Source organism: Harpegnathos saltator, unplaced genomic scaffold, assembly GCF_003227715.2.
Source record: "Harpegnathos saltator strain DR-91 unplaced genomic scaffold, Hsal_v8.6 scaffold261, whole genome shotgun sequence".
In the NCBI taxonomy this organism is placed as follows: Eukaryota; Metazoa; Arthropoda; class Insecta; order Hymenoptera; family Formicidae; genus Harpegnathos; species Harpegnathos saltator.
The window spans coordinates 415,466-437,038 of NW_020230052.1; the positions used below are offsets into that span (position 1 = coordinate 415,466).

At 33.1% G+C, this 21,573-nt stretch overlaps 3 protein-coding genes across 5 annotated transcripts; 2 read left to right on the forward strand and 1 right to left on the reverse strand.

Moving 5' to 3' along the window:
* LOC105183052 (uncharacterized) lies at positions 1–1,189 on the forward strand. Its single transcript, XM_011140904.3, has 2 exons — positions 1–538; positions 688–1,189. Exons 1-2 carry the CDS (start codon positions 291–293, stop codon positions 743–745), a joined length of 306 nt encoding a protein of 101 aa, XP_011139206.1. The 5' UTR covers positions 1–290; the 3' UTR covers positions 746–1,189.
* A 2,754-nt stretch (positions 1,190–3,943) lies between these two features.
* LOC105183054 (WD repeat-containing protein CG11141) lies at positions 3,944–8,948 on the forward strand. 2 transcript variants are annotated; one of them, XM_011140905.3, is made up of 10 exons: positions 3,944–4,185; positions 4,425–4,654; positions 4,730–4,885; positions 4,961–5,092; positions 5,173–5,333; positions 5,413–5,548; positions 5,626–5,929; positions 6,035–6,197; positions 7,806–8,659; positions 8,751–8,948. In XM_011140905.3, the coding sequence occupies exons 2-10, from the start codon at positions 4,430–4,432 to the stop codon at positions 8,849–8,851; spliced, it is 2,232 nt and encodes a 743-aa protein (XP_011139207.1). In that variant the 5' UTR covers positions 3,944–4,185; positions 4,425–4,429; the 3' UTR covers positions 8,852–8,948. The 2 variants fall into 2 exon arrangements, with proteins under 2 accessions (XP_011139207.1, XP_025155109.1); XM_025299324.1 differs by lacking the exon at positions 3,944–4,185 and adding an exon at positions 4,232–4,284.
* Positions 8,949–11,959: 3,011 nt separating this feature from the next.
* Positions 11,960–21,023, reverse strand: ATPsynO (ATP synthase subunit O, mitochondrial). 2 transcript variants are annotated; one of them, XM_011140907.3, is made up of 4 exons: positions 20,870–21,023; positions 20,693–20,737; positions 12,615–12,725; positions 11,960–12,533 (listed from the first exon to the last, which is right to left on the reverse strand). In XM_011140907.3, the coding sequence occupies exons 1-4, from the start codon at positions 20,888–20,890 to the stop codon at positions 12,087–12,089; spliced, it is 624 nt and encodes a 207-aa protein (XP_011139209.1). In that variant the 5' UTR covers positions 20,891–21,023; the 3' UTR covers positions 11,960–12,086. The 2 variants fall into 2 exon arrangements, with proteins under 2 accessions (XP_011139209.1, XP_011139208.1); XM_011140906.2 differs by having other exon boundaries at positions 20,693–20,749; positions 20,870–20,976.
* Between the last annotated feature and the right edge of the window lie 550 nt (positions 21,024–21,573).

Below are 21,573 nucleotides of genomic sequence, written 5' to 3' on the forward strand. Positions count from 1 at the left end.
ATCTATTTCCATCTTTCGTCTGCATGATCAGCTATCAAACACCCTGTATATGAGAAGATATATTGATACATGGAAATATTCTTACATTTTGTAAGAATATAAGGAGCCGACGACGGCGGTCGTCGTGGAGCGCAACCTGAATTTTCAGTTGAAGTGTCGTCCGGACAATCCGCGGTCGACGAGCGTTCCTACGAGCAACAACAGTCAGTCCCCAGGGTGACTCGTTCGGGCATGACTCTAAATTCCGTCACGAAGGTGGTCACGTCGCCGCCCTATCCTAGCAATACACCATGAGCGAGCGGGAAACAGCAACAGCCACCTCGAGGTTCACCGATACGCGAGCCGAGCATGAACGACGCTACAGAGCGAGGCTCCGCGATGCCTTACTCATGAGAACTTTGAGAAGCCGCAACGGACAGCCAACGTCGTCGCCATCCTCACTCTGGACACAAGAAGCAATCACCAGTACCACAACAACAAAGGTTCCTCATCGATTCAGCCGAAAACCGCCGCCAACTGCGCCGCTGGCAGCTCGGAGGTAAAGACGCAGGACAAAGAGGTCTTCATGACGCAGTTGTCAGACTCCTTATAAATTGGTGCTCTGTGGCCGCCTTGCCGCCCTTCTCATATCGTCATTTCATCTTGTCTTCATCTCATTTCATCTCTCATCCAATTCGGTTTACGCAGGCACCGAGAGAGACGGGTCCTTCTTGACTGTGCTCCCCGTATCGACCCCTCGTCTTGAAATTCTTGTCTTCACTCCGGGTAGACCGATGCGCACGGTAAACTGAAACGTAGGCAAGTGCAGGCGAACAATTTTCTAGTGTGCCACACTAGACGATTTATACCATACACACAGCATATTTAAATAACGAACACGTCACGATCCAGAACGCGTAGTGAAGTCTGAAGAGATTGTTGAAGGCAAAAATGGTGCTCAGTTTGAGAAGACTCGATTTCGCCCTGATCATCTTCGCTGTTCTATTCAATTTTGTTTGATGTTCCAAATTCTCAAAAACTCGACGTAATGATATATATATAAGAACATATATTTGAATGTTATATTTTTTCAATATATTTTATGTAATATGATTTTTCTTTCACCCATTATATAAAAATAATATTTTTCAATAAGAATCATATAACTTCTAGATGCTGTTACATATATTGTTAATATAATTTAATAAAGTATAATAATAAACAATATATTTGCTTATTTTTTAACTACATAAATACAATCCATAAATTTCAATCAAAACTATATCCTTTTTCTTTTTTCTTTCTTTCAAGAATTTATTAACAACTGTTCGTAAGCATCAGTGACATTATTTGATCACATATAATTAATATAGTAAAACTTCCTTAACCCTTTGATGCATGGTGGTAACGCACGTTACCACCTAAACTTCTTTATTATTTGGCAGCTTATTATCCAACTGACACATTTAGACTGGTTTTTTGTATTTTATCGTTATCTTAAGGATAGAATAATATAAAAAATAGGACTTATTTATTGCAAGTTTTATAAATAAACAAAGAGCAAAAAAACTCATTTTTTTCTGACCTCGGATTCGTGATCAGCGACCCAAAAAACTATTGTATACCAAATTTCATAAATAATGGATCAACCGAAAAATGTATGCTTCATATATATAATACATGCTCAAGCCCCAAACAGCATTTGTGTGCCCCGTTAATGTATGACTAAGGACACTTGGTTCGTACGAGTCATATGGATCAATGTTAGCCGATGGTAATGTCCAACAATGGATCATGCCATCTAAACCACCACTGTAACATCGATTGCCCATACTACACATGGCTAGACACAACACAGGTCCAGTGTATAATCTGAATGTGTGAAGTGGTTCTACATCTAACGAAGTTGACCTGAAAGAATATTAAAACATAAAATTATGATATACAGTATCTTTGAAATGAAATGTTGCGGTTTATATTTTATATATTTTCACAACATTAATCGATATTGGATTTACTTTTTTGCCGGTAGTCTTATGAAGATTCTACAACTTCAATGTATGATCATCGCTTGCGGTAATAAGAACCGGATGTGCAGGGTGGAAGATGAGTGCTCTAACAGCATTAAAATGCGAACGTAACGTATATTTAGCGTTCCATGTTTTTCTAAAGATCTCCTTCGTGGTGGAAACCATCTATGTTGCAAGAAATAATACGTTAAGAGTGTCAACAAACTGTAACTCTTACATAGCTGAAAAAGCGACTCGACTAAAATACAGGGGAAAATTCTTGGAACTTACATCATACGATATTTCTGCATCATTGTTAACACATAATTGTTCTAATTTTCCTAATTCCAGCGTGGAGTCACCACCTTCTTTATTATTTGGGCGTCTTGGATCTTGTTGTAATCCTTTATGTAATAAATCTACAGGCATCATTAGATTATGTGATTATATGTGACAATATTACAAAATATTTATTATTGTAATAGGTTTATATTTTATCTTAAAGTAAGTAAAACGAATAAAAAGGGATTTGCTAACCTCTTTGAAGAATTCATTTCCAGATGGATAGAACCAGGTGGCGATTCTTCAATTTCTATGAGATTTAATTCATTTAATACTTCTTCTGCCTCTGCATCTGTATCAACATTTTCCGCTAGAAGGGGGATAGATGCCTGAAAAATAAGAAAGTATATTAACAAATAGCGTGAACAATATCATTAAAACACAAGATGATAGTAAACGTTACTTTATTTGGTTTGGTATCTATATTTGCATCATAAATTTCATCCTTTCCATCTACTTCTTCCTTTTCCATGTCCATGTCTGTATGTTCCAAAAATTCAAAATTTGCTATAACAGCTGCTTCTGTATCTAATATCATTGCTTCTGCTATAGAAGATGGCTGTTGCTGAAACAATAAATCATATATAAATGTATAACAGAATCGTAACTATCGTAATGCAGCTTAATTCTCTTAATTAAGTTCGTATTGTTTTAAAAACATAAACATGTTTATTTATCTCTACCTTTTTCGGATGTTTCCCGAAGTATAAGACTAAAGCCAGCGGTACACGGTGCTTGTTTTCGTGCTGGATTGCTTGCTGGATGAAAATACTGCGTTCTGATTGGTGCATTTCCATCCATCTTCGGAAATGTACCAATCACAACGCAATCTTTTCATCCAGCAAGCAATCCAGCACGAAAACAAGCACCGTGTGCCGCTGGCTTTAGATCGGATGATTCTTGTCTGTTCTATGTTTCCTCATTTCCATTTAGAATGCGGTCCGGCAACCGCTACAAATGCTTTGAAGCGTTTCTCGATCTTTCTCGTTCTATTTCTCGGATGCAAACGAAGAAAGAAAGAGAAGTAAAAACGCTTCGAAGCATTTGTAGCGATTGATGGACCGCATCCTTAATGCTGGAGTATTCATTTCATCTGAGTCTGTATTATTATAATATATCCCACCGTGTATATTTCATTTCTCGCCTTTCGTTGTGAGTCACTGCGCAGGCATGCTTCGCAGGCGGAGCAGTGACTCTCATTCTTCTCGAGTCGGGATGCGTTCCGAAAGTTGCAAAAACACGGGCACAAACCTTAAAGCCCGTATCAGTCTACGGATTGGGATTGAGTATTGGATTGAAATTTAACCAATCAGGAGTAAGTTTACTATACTTGAGATTATTTTCTTCTTTTTAATTGGTCAAATTTCAATCTAATCTCAATCCCAATCCATAGTCTGATACGAGCTTTATGTCCGCGAGTGTCCGCGACCGTACTAGCCAATGACATTCATGCCAGTGCCATTTCCAAAAAGAAGAAGTACTGAATGTGGCCATTGGTATCGTAGTTCATATGCATGGTTCTACAGAGAGCGCTTCGCACTTGGTTCGGCTGAAAGCGGTCCATGACCCTTCTCCTTCTTCTCTCTGGTCATAGTATTCATTGAGGTTGACAGATGTAGTTTTTTTGTCTTTTTCCTTCTTTCGGTTACAAACGTCTGTAGAAAACACGTTTATAAATTTGTAGTATATCAATATATATGTAACTGCGTATACTTAGTTGCAATGAAAGAGTTACAATGTATTGAAAGGAAAATTATCATATGGATTATATAGTTTATCGATGTTTGTGAGCTTTCTCCTTCGTCTGAATCTATCTTCATTAAATCTATCGATTTAGCTTTAATCCTGAGCAAAGGTACTTCTTACGTACATTAAAAATTTAATTAAAATATACATATAACAATATATGCAATAATAGTATGTTGCAAATGTGCGTCAGTAAAGTACATCAAGCGTACGTTTGTAAAATAAGTAAAATATTGCTTTATGTATTGAACATTATACTGCCTTGTATATGTATTTCTATATTATTTTCAAAGCCTGTTATGAAACTTAGTCTATAATTATATAACAGTATTGTTGTGAAATATGTAGTAACAATGGCAACACCCATGTGTGAAGATGTCGGACCATTAAGGGAGTGGGCACCACTTTCTGCACTTTTACAACAGATACCTGCCAGAATACAAACTGGTATTTTTACGCAAGATGTCAGTTTTACTTGTATTGCTGCACTTACTGAGTTTATTGCTATTGGAACTAATCGTGGGCTTGTCTACTGGTATAATAGAGAGAAACAAGATCTACAAAGACTTCGTTGTGAGGTATATAACAATTTTTTAAAATCATTTTTCAAACATTTTTAACTAATTAAGACAACAGTATCTTTTTTCCTCTAGAATGCATATTCCAAAATCACATGTGTAAAAGTAATATCTACTGTTGATTATATGGTTGCTGCTGGTAATGAACAAGGAGTAATTACAGTTTTTCAAATTCCCAAAAGTCCACCAGATACATTACCAGATAGTTTAAAACCGAAACAAAAAATACAGGTAAATATAATATAAATATAATATAAATTCAGACATTATGATTTGTCAAATAATATATATTTTATTATTTATAAGGTGGAAAGGTATAGTATAAATGGTTTGCATAAAAATGCAGTGACAGCAGTTGAATGGTCCAAGAATGGTATGAAATTATTTAGCGGAGATCGAGATGGTCTAGTAGTTTTAACAGAAATTGACTTTTATATGGTATGTAATGATCAGATCTTTTTTTTAACTGTTTTTTATAAATATAGAAATAATTAGTATTTTATATTATTTTCTTATAGCATTTATCTAAATCATCACAGTTATTAAATGAAAAGTATTCAGTGGTACAGTTGAGTTATCAACAAGGCTTGTTATTGGTTTCAACTACATTACGTACAATTTTGGTGAATAGAAACGAAAATGGAAAAGTTATACAAGTTGGCCAAAAAGAACGTAAAACGTTAGTATATTTATAATCACACATATGTGTTGTAGTAAAAGTTTTAAAGAAATGTAAAATGATATTTTGGTACATTTAGATTAGGTAAACTAGGTGCGGTATTTGGTTCTCGACAAAATTATGTCCAAGAACCAATTATCTATGCTAGTAGACCAGGTTTGCGTCTATGGCAAGCTGATAAAGTTGGTACTGTGTTGAAAACACTTATATTTAAGGTACTCAAATTTAATACAATAAATATTTTTAGTAGTTATTTTTTTAACCTATTAAATTGTAAATTTGTTTCACATAGGATGCAGTCAGATCTGGTCATACAGAAGTAGAGTTATTAAATCCCGCACCAGAAGGATCCAGAAGGAATCGCGGTGAACCTTCTTTCGGTATTGCATTGCCGTTTTGTGATGATTTGTTAGTAACATATAGTGATGATGTAATTTATGTAGTAAATCCAAGTACTATTGCAATAACATCAGTTGTGACCGATTTGCGGCGTGTTACTGATGTAACTTGTACTAAAGATGAGATATTTATATTGGAAGGAGAAAGAAATATTTTGCGTATCGCTCACTATCCGGAAGATAACACTTTCACATCAGGTAATTATTATTTTTAGAGTGATTAGAAAGATCATAGAGTGAGACTTCATAATGAGAAATTAAAATAAAAATCATTGGTAAAATATTTTAATTGTTTTGTAACAGAAGAAACAAGAACCACATTGGATCCTTTATCATCGTTTGCAGAATGTAGTAAACCTGTCACTATTGGCTTATTAGAACTAACTTCAAAATTAAAAGAGAGTACTGTAGTGTCAGCTATTCCCTTTCACAAAATTAATTCAACCAACATTATCCAAACTGTAGGGTAAGTAAACAAAAAAAAGTAAAGTAAAGTAACAAAAAAATAATCTTAAGTATCTATACATAAGTTTTAATAATGACTTGGACAGGCATCAGGAAAAGCACCATTTTCTGCCTTTTTACAGCAGATACCTGCCAGAATATAAACTGGTATTTTTACACAAGATGTCAGTTTTATTTATATTGCTACACTTACTGAGTTTATTGCTATTGAAACTAATCGTGGGCTTGTCTACTGGTATAATCGAGAAAAACAAGATTTACAAAGACTTTGCTGTGAGGTATATAACAATTTTTTAAAATCATTTTTCAAACATTTTTAACTATTATACAGTAGATAAGCCCACAATTGGTTCCAATAGCAATAAACTCTAAGTGCGGCGATACAAGTAAAATTGACATCTTGTGTAAAAATACGTTTGTATTCTAGCAAGTATCTGTTGTAAAAGTACAGAAAGTAATGTCTTTCCTGATGGACATCTTTCCTGATGCAACTTGAAACACAGTCAAATGTGTAATAGAATATTTTAAGTGTCAAAATCGTACTAAAACCAAATATACATATCATTCCGTGGAATTAAAGCATTAATGTTATTCATAAGTTGGAAATAATACATTATTTGTAATGTCATTATAAGTTATTGCAGTAATGACTTAGTAACAATGTTATTTTTTTCATTAGTAATGGTGACACAATTATATTTTCTGAATAATAGTATCGAATACAATTGTCATTTTTATTGTTACTTAGCGTACTTAGAATATAGAACATATATGGAATGAGTAGTGGAGAATCTTAAAAACCTTTTCAAAATTTTATGAAAAAATATAATTGAAATTATAATGAGATTCATATTTGAGTAACGATAACGATGACTAGATGTTTTTCAAAATTAATAATAGAAACAAAACAAAAATATTTTAATGCTTCTAATAGTATTCAATTGATAAAAGAAAAACTAAGTTATTACGAGCCATCATTGGAGGTAAAGTACGATAACTTAAACTAAATTAAAGAATAAATATATTTGATTCTGTAATGCACGTATATTTGATTCTGTAATGCAACCAAACTTATTGATACAAATTGTAATAGCACTCAATCTAATAAATAGGGAGGTCCAGTTTCCTGCTCTTAACTGAAGTAATTTTTCGCAATATCCACTGATATAGTTTTCTATATAATTTAGAGGGGATTCATTAAAATAGAATATCGGGAATCATATTTATAAAGAACATTTATAAGGAAGTTGGCATATTGTAGAGTAATCAAGAATAAGAAACCTATATTTTTCTTTATTGGCAATGGCTCAGGTTTAAGGGGTGAAACTGCAGAAAAATTGTACGGTTTTTTATGCCGTACAATTTTTGTTTAAAAAGTTTTTTTCTATCTGCAATAATTATCGAGATAGCATAAAGGAGATGAAACTTTGAGAAACAGTTACACAATCGAATATATTTATCCTTTTGCTTAATTCACATTATTGTATCTAATACCCAACGATGGCTCTTAATATTCTTTTTTTTTCATCAACGATAATGAGTTATTTTTTTAGAAGAAATCGTTTATCTATGATGTTATTAATATTAATGAGAATAAATTACATTACAGTATTGCACCAGTTACTATTGGTATTGATGACAATGCAGTTGTTAATGCAGAAGAAGCTGTAGAAATAGTCGAAATACCACCAATAGTTCCATTAGATTTAAATATCCCACTTATGACACATATTAATACAATATTAGAACATAAAGATAGAAAGAAAAATATAAAGGATGAAAAGAGTAATGATCGTCGAGAATTATTTCGAAAAATCGGTCAACAGGAATTTGAAGACGTTGTTTTTACACCCAAGAGAAAACAAAGAAAATCTCATAGTAAAATGGCAAACAAAAACTGGCATATTGCATCACCATCCGTCACGGATTTTTCATCGAATAACCCAAATGTTAATAACATAAATGTCAATGAAGCAATGACAACGACCCATTCTTCACTATTGTCATTGAATATAGATGATAATTGTGTGTTAAAATCAGATCGTGATTTAGAAAGGATCCAACGAGATGTAGAAAATAAAGAAAAGTTATTAGCTAATATTCTTGATTTTGATTCGATCTTATGCAAGTATATGAAAAGTAGTCAAATAGAAAATAACTCGAATGCACCCGATCATGTGGATAGTATAACGCACATCAATTGTAACGTATATCCTAATAATACGATGAACGAAGAACAGAGTACGAATGAAAAAAAGGAGTACACTGATCACAGTGATCATACAGAAACCGAATCAGGAGAGGAAGATGTGAGCTATCATACCGAATTAAAGAGATTGGAAGATCTTGGAGAATGTAGAAAGACACTTTTACAAAATAAGTTGGATTATATTCCAACAGCTGGTAATGATTTTCGACAAGTGCAATCAGTAGATTGCCATGAATTAGAAGTTCAATTTAATGGTAAGTAATTAATGGATTATCAAAAAATTACTTATATGGTACTACTAATGATCAATATCAGAAGATATCTAATCAGGTTTTCTGCTTGCAGCTTTGGCAAAAGAATCAGCTACATCTGCTGTTCTTGAAGAAGAAGAAGATTGGGTTTTAGTTAAGGACGATATCCCGACGTTCCATAATGTTTTAATATAGAATTGTACACAAAAATTGTCTTATTTTTTTTTTATATATATACAGGGTGTTTGATAGCTGATCATGCAGACGAAAGTTGGAGATAGATTGGGTGTAGCCGAGAAGAAAAGTCATGTACCATAATGTCAAATTGCCAATAGTTATCGAGTTATTAATTAAAATATGTGAGCCAATGAGCGCGTAGAGAGCGGAGGGCGACCGCAGTAAGCACGTAAACATTTGATACAGGCGGAGTCAGCGAGTGACGGTAGGCGAGCGCGCGCGGCGAGGAGCGAGCGAGCGCAAGCAACAAGAGGCGAGCGAGCGCGAACGACGAGGAGCGAGCGAGCTATAAGGAAAAAGCTATAAAGAAAAAGCTCGCTCGCTCCTCGTCGCACGCGATCGCCTCTTGCCGCTTACGTTGCCCCTCGCCGCGCGCGCTTGCCTACCGCCACTCACTAACTCCGCCTGTATCAAATGTCTACATGCTTACTGCGGCCGCCCTCCGCTCTCTACGCGCTCGTTGGCTCATATGTTTTAATTAATAACTCGGTAACTATTGCCAATTTGACATTATGGTACATGACTTTTCTTCTCGGCTACATCCAATCTATCTCCAACTTTCGTCTGTATGATCAGCTATCAAACACCCTATATACAGGGTGGGGGGTTATAAGTTTACAATCCGAAGTATGAAGGTAGATTGGGTTAAGACAAACGTTCCATAAAGTTCCATACCGTTTTGCGAGATTCGCAATAATTATCGAGTTATTAATGACAGAAATCTGAGGAATGGGAGCGCGCCGACATAGATGACATTGGAGAAGCGTTGCAGCTACTCAGGCCACAGCACGACCCAATCGATCCAGCAACTGTTGCCGGTGCGCGGCGAGGGGAAAGACAATGCGCGGCTATTCGTGTTATTTTATCTCGCCGGACCTACGTTTCGCCGCACGCCGCCAACAGTTGCTGGGTCGAGTGGGCCGCGCTGTGGCCTGAGTAGCTGCAATGCTTCTCCAATGTCATCTATGTCGGCGCGCTCCCATTCCTCAGATTTCTGTCATTAATAACTCGATAATTATTGCGAATCTCGCAAAACGGTATGGGACTTTTATGTTTGTCTTAACCTAATCTACCTTCATACTTCGGGTTGTAAACTTATAACCCCTCACCCTGTATATTACAATCGATATATTTTTAGAGAGTAATAATTTGTGATATACAACTGTGACTTATTAAACTTTTTTCTGGTTATTATTATGAAATGACAATTATAAGTAATTGAATGAAACATGTATTTCGTTTAAAATCAATACAGTTGTAACAAATAATATTAATGTTATGTGAATGTAAAATAGGTCACAAAAATATACATTTATTCTTTGCTGAAAAAGGGAAAGTAAATAGAACTCTCTCTTCCTCTCTAGTTTCTAACAAATTAAACCATATTCTATTTATAATTATTAATATTGGATAATAATATGAGTTGTTGCCTCAATTTTAACATAACTGATATTAAACCATCTATAACTGACAGATATAACCTTACATGAATTAAATGTTTTGAGTTAATTATGCTATTGCGTTACTTAATCAAGTATAAATATCATAAAAGTTTACAAATAGCATTTTGTTGAAATATGATATTTACATAATTACTTCATCATTATTTTTAAAGATATATATAAAATGCAATTCTCACAAATATATCATCCTATTTTATATAATTAAATAGTATTTTTATAAAAAATATATATTTGTCATATTTTTAGTTGTATTAAGTCGCTAAAACATGAGATATGATTTTTTAGCTATATTTTCTTTTTTGCTTTTAGTGCAATTATATTTTAGTTATTTTAAGTACAGAGAACATGAAGATAATGCAATTAAATAAAATTTAATATTTTCTTGTAAATTATATTGCATCAAAGAATTTTTTGGTAAATTTTGCGATGCTTTCATTGATACGTTTTTTTTATACATTTAAGCAAAAAATACAGGGTAAATAAAAAGTCTTGGGACCTCTGAATGTTTCTGAGGAGTTATGTAGTTGTGAGTTTAGAAAAAAATGTTAAATATGAATGTTGTAGGGTTTCAAGAGGTCTATCTATTAGTTTTATCAGTTTGACTTTGAGTAACGTTGCCAAGGTTAGATCAAGGTCAACTTAATTTTTTTAAATAGATACCCCCATTTTTATTACATCATCTTTTTTTAGCAATTAATTTGAACAACTTTTGTTTGAAGCATTTTTTTATTTGCCAAATATTTTTTGAGATATTTAAGGAAAGCTCGGTAACTTTTTCAATATTTAACTTACGATATCTCGCTCTTTGTCGGAAGAAAAAATAGTACTAGATTTTTTGCTCTATTTGGTCTTAAGAATATATTGTTACAATAGTACCCTGACTTTTATTAATTTGGTGATTTTGAAATTCCCAAAGGTCGATAAATTAACAAAAGGTAAGGCATTATTATATATAAAAAAATGTTTCAGACAAAAGTTGTTAAAATTAATTGGTAGAAAAAGATGATGTAATAAAAAATGAGGGTATCCATTTTAAAAAATTAAGTTGACCTTGACCTGACCTTGGCAGCGCCACTCAAGATTAAACTGATAAAACTAATAGATAGACCTCTTGAAACCCTATAACATTCATCTTTAACATTTTTGTCTAAAACGTAACTCCTCTGAGATATTCAGGAGTCTCGGGACTTTTTATATACCTTGTATAAGCTAATATCAAACCAATAGCTTGAAGATTAGATTCAATAATTCTATTTTCCTCTATTGCTTATACATTATTTTACATACACATTTATTAATGTTTATTTTACATATGTTTTTATTTTCTGGATAAGAGAAATTAAAGTATATGATTATCAATGCTGAAGATACCTATATAAATAAACTTATTTTAATTATTAACATGTTATATTTTGAGAAGTTACAAATTATTGTTAAAATAGATAATAAAATACTTATGTAATTATCAAAAGATTTTGTCAAAGTTTTAAAAATATTTTGTTGATTACAAATAAATGAAATTGACATAAGTTCCAGCTTAGTACACACATTTATATCCATATTTTTTTGTGGGTATATTTTAATATAATACAGATGATAATCATTTCACATTTTCACACAGACTGAAATTACAGCATTTTATTTACTATTCAATAATTTACATATAACACTCAAGTACAGTTATATGTGATGAAATTTATTTTATTATATCAGAGAAATATTTGAATCAATTATACTGTAGCTTGGATGAGATCATTGTACTTTTTAATTTTGCTAGCAATACTCATATCAATATATTTGTCACCTATTGACACTAGCATTCCACCAATAATGGAAGGGTCTATTTTAGTTGTGAGCAAAATAGTTTGTCCTTTCTTCAAAAAACCTTTAAGAGCTGATTCCAATTTATTCTTCATATCTGTTTCTAGTGGTTTTGCAGTAATTACTTCACATACTACTTCTCCTCTATTAGCAGCCATGATTAATTTATACAAATTAATGACTTGATTGATTTTCCCCAATCTGCCATTCTCTGCAAGTAATGTCAACAGATTTGCTGTGGCTGCATTCATACTGACCTTACTACCAATAGCTTTAAAGGCTTCTGTCTTATTTTTCCGTTTTATTGAAGGATCTTTTATGAATTCTGCTAATTTAGTATCTGTTTTCAGGAGACCCTAATTTAGATACATACATATTAAAAAAAATTAGATACATTATAAATATACATATAATATCTGTTCAAACAGTGACTATACCTGAAAATTAATCAAATCTTTTTCCACTACATCAAGAGATTTTTGTTTGGATGCAGCTGAGAAAAGAGCTGTTGCATATCTGCCTTCTAATCCAAAAACTTGAATTGGAGGCTATATTAACACAAAAAATATAAAATTATATACATATATAAACTATATATATATATATATATACATACAGGGTGTCTCAGAACTTTGGGACACGGACTCCGTAGGGACATAGAGCTAAGTGAGAGGAACAAAAAAGTCCTTTATGTGAAAATCCATAACCATAATGATTAATTTATACAAATTAATATCGTAATAGTAATAGTGAAAATCGTAATAGTTTTTTAATTATAACAGCGCAAAGTTTGGCGTTTCCCACGCCCAGCGCGGCCTATAGACGCTCCGCGGCAAGCTGTGTGCGTAGGGGCTGAGCGATAACGTGTTTCGCGCTGACCGTTGCGCGGCGTCAAAGCGCCAAGACGTCATCGCGACAGTCAACGCGAGACGCGTTATTGCTCAGCCCCTACGCACACAGCTTGCCGCGGAGCGGAGCGCGGCCGCGATGGGCGTGGAAAATGCCAAACTTTACGCGGTTATTACTAAAAAACTATTACGATTTTCACATTATGGTACAGGACTTTTTTGTTCCTCTCACTTAGCTCTATGTCCCTACGGAGCCCGTGTCCCAAAGTTCTGAGACACCCTGTATATTATTCACAGTACATACTTACACACATACATATTATGCACACACACACAAATTGCACATAGGATATATACATATACAGGCTATGCCATTTTAAAAAACACATCTCTATAATTCTTCAACGAAGCATTTTCAGCAAAAATATTTTGGTAAATATATAGAAAAGGGCACACTTCACTGGTTTTTTCATTTTGAAATATGTTATAAAAGATGAAATTCTGAGTGACTTTTCCTAATACAATTATATGGGGATCGCTTATTGTTTCTGAGATATTTGACTTGAAAGTTTTATAATTGTACGTTGAAGTATATTTGAAGTAGACAAGCAGTTTTCATTCACTTTAAATATAGGAAACAGTACATATAAGTGGGAGAGGGGCTCCGCCCTTCCCCCGCACCGCCGCCCCAGACAAATCCTAACCTAACCTAACTTATTGCATCTTTATATATTTTTGGACATTGTTGAAAAAAGTTCTCTTAAGATCTATCACCTAGATCAACTTAACTTATTATAATATTATTATAATAATAACTTATTATTATAATAATAATAACTTAAATTATTATATCTGCATATAACTAGGTGTTGTGACTTTTAAGGAGATCTTTTCAACATCGCCCACTAATATATAAAGATGCAATAAGTTAGGTTCGGTTAGGATTTTTTTGGAGAGGGGGTGCGGGGGAGGGGCGGAACCCCTCCCCGCTTATATGTACGGTTTCCTATATTTCTATACAGGGTGTTCCGTAAGTCGAGGTCAATCGCTCGAGAGATGAATGGGAAACCACAAACAAGAAAGAAAGTTGATACAAACATAAGTCCAAAAATGCGTTATTTTCGAGTTATCGCCATTTTTATGTTAAAATTTGAAATTGCTCTGCTTTCGAATTTTTTTGGTTTTGGAATTTCGATGGTTTTTATGAGTTTCAAAACACAACTAAAGTCAAATAAAAGTTGCAGGCTGCTTTAGCACTATCCAGGATGCACCGCGTGGAGGTACAGCCCGCTTAGCATCCCTTGGCAGAGATCAGAACCTCACAGTTCGTCACTCCTGTGGTATTTAGTGACTCCAAACCCTCTCTGTCGTGGGTGTGTGTGCGTGTGTGTGTGTGTGTGTGCGTGTGTGTGTGTGTGTGTGCGCGCGCGTATGCGTGTGCGTGTGTGAGTGAACGTAAAAATTATATAAGGTGTTCGAAAACAAAGCTTGTACAATAACACTGTGGTATTTACCACAGGAGTGACGAACTGTGAGGTTCTGATCTCTGCCAAGGGATGCTAAGCGGGCTGTACCTCCACGCGGTGCATTCTGGGTAGTGCTACAGCAGCCCGCAACTTTTATTGGACTTTAGTTGTGTTTTGAAACTCATAAAAACCATCGAAATTCCAAAACCAAAAAAATTCGAAAGCAAAGCAATTTCAAATTTTAACATAAAAATGGCGATAACTCGGAAACAATGCATTTTTGGACCTATGTTTGTATCAACTTTCTTTCTTGTTTGTGGTTCCCCCCATTCATCTCTCGAGCGATTGACCTCGACTTACGGAACACCCTGTATATACACTATGTTTGGATTAACTGTTTGGATTGTACTGTAAATAACATCAGCTTATGATATCTGGAATTAAATTCCAGGATAATCAAAATTCCAAAACTTTAAAATCAAATATCTCGAAAACTATAAGCGACTCCCATATAGTTGTATCAGGAAGTCACTCAGAATTTCATCCTTTATAACATATTTCAAAATGAAAAAAACCGGTGAGGTGTACACCCTTCTATATATTTACCTCTACCTCAAATATACTTCATACAATTATAAAACTTTATAACATACAATTATAAAACTTTAAAGTCAAATATCTCAGAAATTATAAGCAACTCCCATATAATTGTATTAGGAAAAGTCACTCAGAATTTCATCCTTTATAACATATTTTAAAATGAAAAAAATCGGTGAGATATATCCTTTTCTATGTATTTACCAATATTTTGGACAAAAGTAGTATGATTTCAAGGAGAACATAAAATAACTATACTATTTTGTTTATAAATTTGATGATTTTGAAATTTCCAAAAATCAGTAAGTTAACAAAAATCAGGGTGCTATTATAACAATATATTCTTGAGATTAAATAGAGCTGAAAACTCTAGTACAATTTTTTCTTCCGACAAATAATTAGCGAGATATCATGAGTTAAATATTGAAAAAGTTGTATCAAGTTCTCCTTAAATATCTCAGAAATATTAGGCAAATAAAAAAATGTTTCAGACAAAAGTTGTTTAAATTAATTGGTAGAAAAATACGGTATAATAAAAAATTGAAGTTTCCATTTAAGAAAAGTAATGATCAGTGGATATCTCGAAAGTGGTACCATTTGTAAATAAAATAGTATAATTGTTTTATGTCCCCCTTGAAATCATACAACTTTTGTCAGAAATATTTTTGCTGAAAATGCTTCGTTGAAAAATTATCAAGGTGCGTTTTAAAAAATGGGACACCCTGTATATGTACGTATATATATGTATATATAGAGATAGAAAAAAAGAATATAAGTACTTTCTTCACTTTTTTATATTTCAATATAACTTTTTTGCATATTTACATACTTACCCCATTGTTTGATTAATCCTTGAAAGATAGCAGCAAAGTTCTTAGCTGCTTATATAGCTAATGAGTAACTTTATTGGCAACAGCTTCACAGTTGTCAAAATAACCGTAATTATGCATATTAAGGGATATCTCGCCGATGACTTTGAACTCCATATATGTTATCAAAGACATGTACCTTAACTTAACTTACAAAAAGTTTCAGTTGGCGTATAAAGTTATTAACAAAGTTTTGGTAAATATCCAAAAGTATTACTCCACTAAAAATCGCGATTTTAGCAACAATAGAATTAACTATAAGAAAGCATATATACAAGGTTTTAAGGACAAAAGGAAAGTGAAGTTTTTATTAAAAAAATTCGAAAATATAAGTTCTATATCAGCCAATATTTTCACTGCAAAGTTAAACATATAATAGTTCATTTCACTGAAGTTTGCAAATTTCTATATAATTTTTATATAATAAAACATTAAATCTACAAAACGTAAACGACGTTAAATATATGTAAAAAATCAACCTATATCTATCTAATGATAATATTAATAATCTTTCCATGATACATCTCACCTGCGTAGGGGCCTTGCTAATCTTTTCAGTATATTCTTCTTTTAGTATATTGTAGACTTATTAGTTTAGTAAGGCGAAGATTTAAATGTATTTATCCTCTGGACCCTCATCAATTGTTCGTAAAATTATTTGAATTTATGTATATTGTATAGAGACTAATAGATCTATAAAAAGATTTATATAAATGTAACTATTTTTACAAACGAATGATGAAGGTCCAGGGGATAGGATGAAAAAGGGGAAAACACCTTCCATCAGTCAAAAAACAACATTCTAAAAGGAAAAATATGAAGATATTTATTAAATCTTTGCCTTACTAAATAGATGAGTCTACAATATACTAAAAAAAAGGTGTATACTAAAAAGATTAGTAAGGTTCCTACACAAGGTGGGACATATTATAAACATTTCTATCAAATTTATAATTATTTCATCGAAAAATAATACTACACGAAGAATTAGAAATATAAATAATGGTCGAAAAGAGATAATGTTATTGCATTTCTTTAGTTATGTTGATATGTATAACACCTTATAACATCGCCATTTTATTTGACTACTTTCTTTCAACAAAAGTACTATTATATTTTATATTATATATCAAAAGTAAATTATATTTTATTTATGAATTTGTTGAATTTTTGTTTGAAAGCAAATATTCTTTATACATTTTTAAGCATATTGTTATTAATCGTAACAAAATAAATTGAAAACTAGATAAATGTGCAATATCTTGCAATATAATATTTTTATTTTATTCTATTTCCTAATGTCAAAAGTAACAGCAATTTAAATTGAGCAATTAAGTCAGGTCAGATTATATTAGGATTAGAGTTGCCAGATGCAAAATGACTATTTTCGGGATATTCTTTAAGTTAAAAAATAGGGTGTTAGAGGATTTTAAATTCGACAGATAGAAGGATAAGACAGTTAAGAGATGTTATTGTTTACCTGCAACAAATAAATATATGAATTAGGTACTAGCAAAGAGAAGTTTAGACATCAATTATACGATTGACTTTTTTTCTTTTTATTACACGAATAGTTTCTCAGGTGGCACGTCAAATTTTTCGACCTCATAAATCCCAATGATTGGTCTCACATTTCTCTCTAGTACCGATTGAGAACATAAATATTATGATTATAATTTTATCAAAATTTTGCTTTTCTGGGATAAAAAACTCAAATTCCGGGACCTGGGACGAACTTGAAAAAATTCCGAGACAATCCCGGAAATCAAGGCCATCTGGCAACCCTAATAAACAATGACCGTCAACTTTTTAGTGGCTCAAGGAAATGTTCTTTGACAACATATATGAAGTTTAAAGTCGGCGAGCCCTTATGAAAAAACACTCAAATATTGAGCGTTTACACTTAAAGGAGGAGGATCCCCCTAAGGCCTGTTTTCGGCACCCTTCAAAATTGGACCAAAATGGCTGGAATCACTTCCTTATATCCTTGGAAATAATATTTAGTCAATTCCAGTCTAAACGGAAGTATTTAGAGTGTATACTTCAAGTATACATGGTGCATCAGCGCGCCCGTCAAGCATTTCTTTGGAAAACTAAGCGTTTCTGAGAAAAATGTTTCAGATAAAAGTTGTATGGTTCCAAGGAGGATATAAGATGGTGTCATTGGTTTGACCTTGGATAGTCATTTGAAGGTCACGTGAATGTCGATTTCAATATTTTATATAGAACCCCCTATTTTTACATATCTTGTAACTTATCTCGAGAGCTTTCCAAAACACTATCGTAGATCACGTAGAAATACTTATTACAAATATTTCTGAAAGAAATAACTGACGAATTTTCTGCCGCAAGGCTAAATACGAAGTTTTGAAAAGAACTGTTTTAAGAACTGTATGCACCTTTTTGAGCAATTACGATCCCTTAAGCTTTTAATTCAATAGACCAAGTTCTGCTTATGTCCATGGCCTTATATCGGACCCGATCTCACATCTTAATGTCAGAGATACACAAAATGCGTGTATGCGCGTACCCAGGGACCTGGTTACGATAAAAATAAAACTACTTCTTGTCAGAGCTGCTTCTCGAGATTTTCTTATTACGCAAAAAGATCTTGTTATTTTTGAGTTTTTCTTCTTTATTTTTTCTCCTTCTTTAGTTTTTAATCTTGCATAATTATTCAGATTTATTCTACAGTGAATTGCAATTTATAATTAGGCGTTTCCAATATAGCAGAAAATATTAATGTTCCTGCAAACGAAAAGGTGAGAGGCAAGGGGACTCACCTTAACCAAGCACTCCAAAAAGTGAGAGACAAGGGGACTCACCTTAATCAAGCACCCTAAAAGGTGAGAAGCAAGGGGACTCACTTTTTTAATCAAGCACCCCAAAAAGTGGCAGGCAAGGGGACTCACGTAAATCCAACACCCCACTCTACATGGTTTCTTAAAGGAAGATGACGTTTACGATTTTACTGTTCACATGTAGAGAATCAACAAGAATAAATAATATGATTTCGATCTCGGATCTCCTTAAGTAACGTTTCTACAAATCTATCTGTAAGAAGCCTCATAACTCGCAAAGTATTTAATGAAAAATAACTTAGTTATAAGTGTTTTGCAAAGCTCTCGAGATAAGCTACAAGATATATAAAAATAGGAAGTTCTATATAAAATATTGAAATCGACATTCACGTGACCTTCAAATGACTATCCAAGGTCAAACCAATGACACCATCTTATGTCCCCTTTGAAACCATATAACTTTTATCTGAAACATTTTTCTCAGAAATGCTTAGTTTTCCAAAGAAATGCTTGATATGGGTGCGCTGATGCACCATGTATACTTGAAGTATATACTCTAAATACTTCCGTTTAGGCTGGAATTGACTAAATATTACTTCCAAGGGTATAAGGAAGTGATTCCAGCCATTTTGGTTCAATTTTGAAGGGTGCCGAAAACAGGCCTTAGAGACCCTCCTCCTTTGAGTACATATACTCATATTTAATGGTAAATTCGAATAATTGAGTGTAGATTTGACTGTTTGAGTCAATATTTGACTGTTTTTTTCTGGAAGGGAGGTGTCTCTTAATATGCATAATTATTAAAACAATAACTATCCAGATGATCTCTAAACGATCCAAACAAATTGAAGTCACTAAAGATCTAGACTAAGTTTAGATTATAATATGGATGTTTCCAACCAAAAATTGCATTTTCAGTAGTTTTTACTCTATGTGGATAATGATGAAGCCACTGCCAATAAGATCACTCATTGACTGCGCAAACAGTCAGAAATCTTCTCTGCTGCAAATATCCAAAATATTGTCAAACAATGGAATAAGTGTTTGAATGTGCAGAGGGATTATGTGGAAAAGTAAAAAATAAAGCAAATACCTAATATTATTTTTTTTCTATTCCATTTTATGATTTATATATTGACTTGTCCCTATGTATATGTGTGTGTATGTGTATACATATACACAAGGGCAGTCTGAAAAGTTCTCGGCCTAACAATGAAAGAAAATTTTTTTTGCCGTGAAATATGTTTTATTTTTCCAATATAATCTCCTGAAACTTTAATACATTTATTCCAATGTTTTTTCAACAATTCAATACCATCATTAAAGTGTGATTCTGGAAGGTTCTTTTCACTCTGGTATATAGTGGTGGATTCAAGTTTCATCAACAGTTAAGAAACGACACTTGAAATCCATTTTATTTTGCTTAAAACGATCCAAACACGCTTAAGAAATACACATTTGAATGCATTTTTGGTCAATTGTTAGCAAATGCGGCATCCATCTTGCACAAAGCTTTTTCAACTGGTGCTACTACTCAAATGATTTGACAGATCAAATAAAATTTTACATGGGTTTATATCAGGGATGCCACTTTCCAATACAATTATAGTTTGACAGTTTCTAATACCATGTATGTGTCAGATCGAGAACTTTTCAGACTGCTTACGTATTTATGTATGCATAATGTATGATATATAATATATTATACATCTGCTACATATTACATATATATATATATACACATATCCATATATATATATACACATACATATATATATATATATATACACACATGTATATTAATGCATATTTATCTAAATATAAAAAATGAAATATACAAAGTACTTCTCAAAAAATACATTGTAATCTGGTGACTTTGACACTTAAAAGTTTTATAAGAAAAGAAACAATCACTTGTAAAATATATTTATTACCTTTACTAATTGCTGTGTGATGATAGACGAGGAAAAACTTCGTGCCTGCAATGAAAACTATTGATATTTATAATCAATCAACATAATTAGGAAAATGTCAATGAATATAATATATTTGAGAAATTGTACAAAGGCTTTCACACAAAGACATTCGTCTCATGTTTTATATATACTCACAATTACTCTGCTAACAGACATTTTTTTAAATCCCAAAATAATTCGTTAAAATCGAAGAAACAAACTTAGACAACCACTATTACATAACAAGTGAATAAGTAATACCAGAGAGAAACCTGAGAGTGGCCACCGGGCCGGTTACGCCGGAACGCTTTCTCCGTCGCGCCACCTGAGAAAATATGTATACATTACGTCCGTCCTGACGGTAACGGTAACGCATGCACGGTTCTTGTTCACTCTATTTTCTTACAAGAGATATTAGGTAAAGCCAGCGGCACACGGTGCTTGTTTTCGTGCTGGATTGTTTACTGGATGAAAATACTGCGTTCTGATTGGTGCATTTCTATCCATCTTCAGAAATGTACCAATCCAGCACGAAAACAAGCACCGTGTGCTGCTGGCTTTAGAAAAGCACAATGGGACCGTCGTGAAGTTAGCAGACAAATTGAAGATTTTCTAATTTTTTTTGTATCCTTACTTACCTTATTGGTAATTATTTAAAAGACGGGCCTCACCTTGGATTTCGCTCAAACTCACCTGTCTTATGTATTTTGACGTGTAGAAGCCGAATCTGCAAGTAAAAATTGCCGCTCGACTCTAGTTTGCGAGAAATAAATTGTTAAAAAATGACATGTTAAAAAATGACATGGGACGTTAAGAAATCTGTCATGCCGGTAATATAGAGACTTATGGTCTGTTCTTTT

Excerpts from the sequence above, each read along its gene's own strand:
- LOC105183052 (XM_011140904.3), top strand. The coding sequence starts at position 291 with ATGAGCGAGCGGGAAACAGCAACAGCCACCTCGAGGTTCACCGATACG. Across the intron at positions 539-687 it reads GCGCCGCTGGCAGCTCGGAG|GCACCGAGAGAGACGGGTCC; the intron begins GTAAAGACGCAG and ends CGGTTTACGCAG.
- LOC105183054 (XM_011140905.3), top strand. The coding sequence starts at position 4,430 with ATGGCAACACCCATGTGTGAAGATGTCGGACCATTAAGGGAGTGGGCA. Across the intron at positions 4,886-4,960 it reads AACCGAAACAAAAAATACAG|GTGGAAAGGTATAGTATAAA; the intron begins GTAAATATAATA and ends ATTATTTATAAG. Across the intron at positions 6,198-7,805 it reads AACATTATCCAAACTGTAGG|TATTGCACCAGTTACTATTG; the intron begins GTAAGTAAACAA and ends ATTACATTACAG.
- ATPsynO (XM_011140906.2), bottom strand. The coding sequence starts at position 20,890 with ATGTCTGTTAGCAGAGTAATT. Across the intron at positions 20,750-20,869 it reads TGTCTGTTAGCAGAGTAATT|TTTTCATTGCAGGCACGAAG; the intron begins GTGAGTATATAT and ends AAATATCAATAG. Across the intron at positions 12,534-12,614 it reads AAGATTTGATTAATTTTCAG|GGTCTCCTGAAAACAGATAC; the intron begins GTATAGTCACTG and ends TATCTAAATTAG.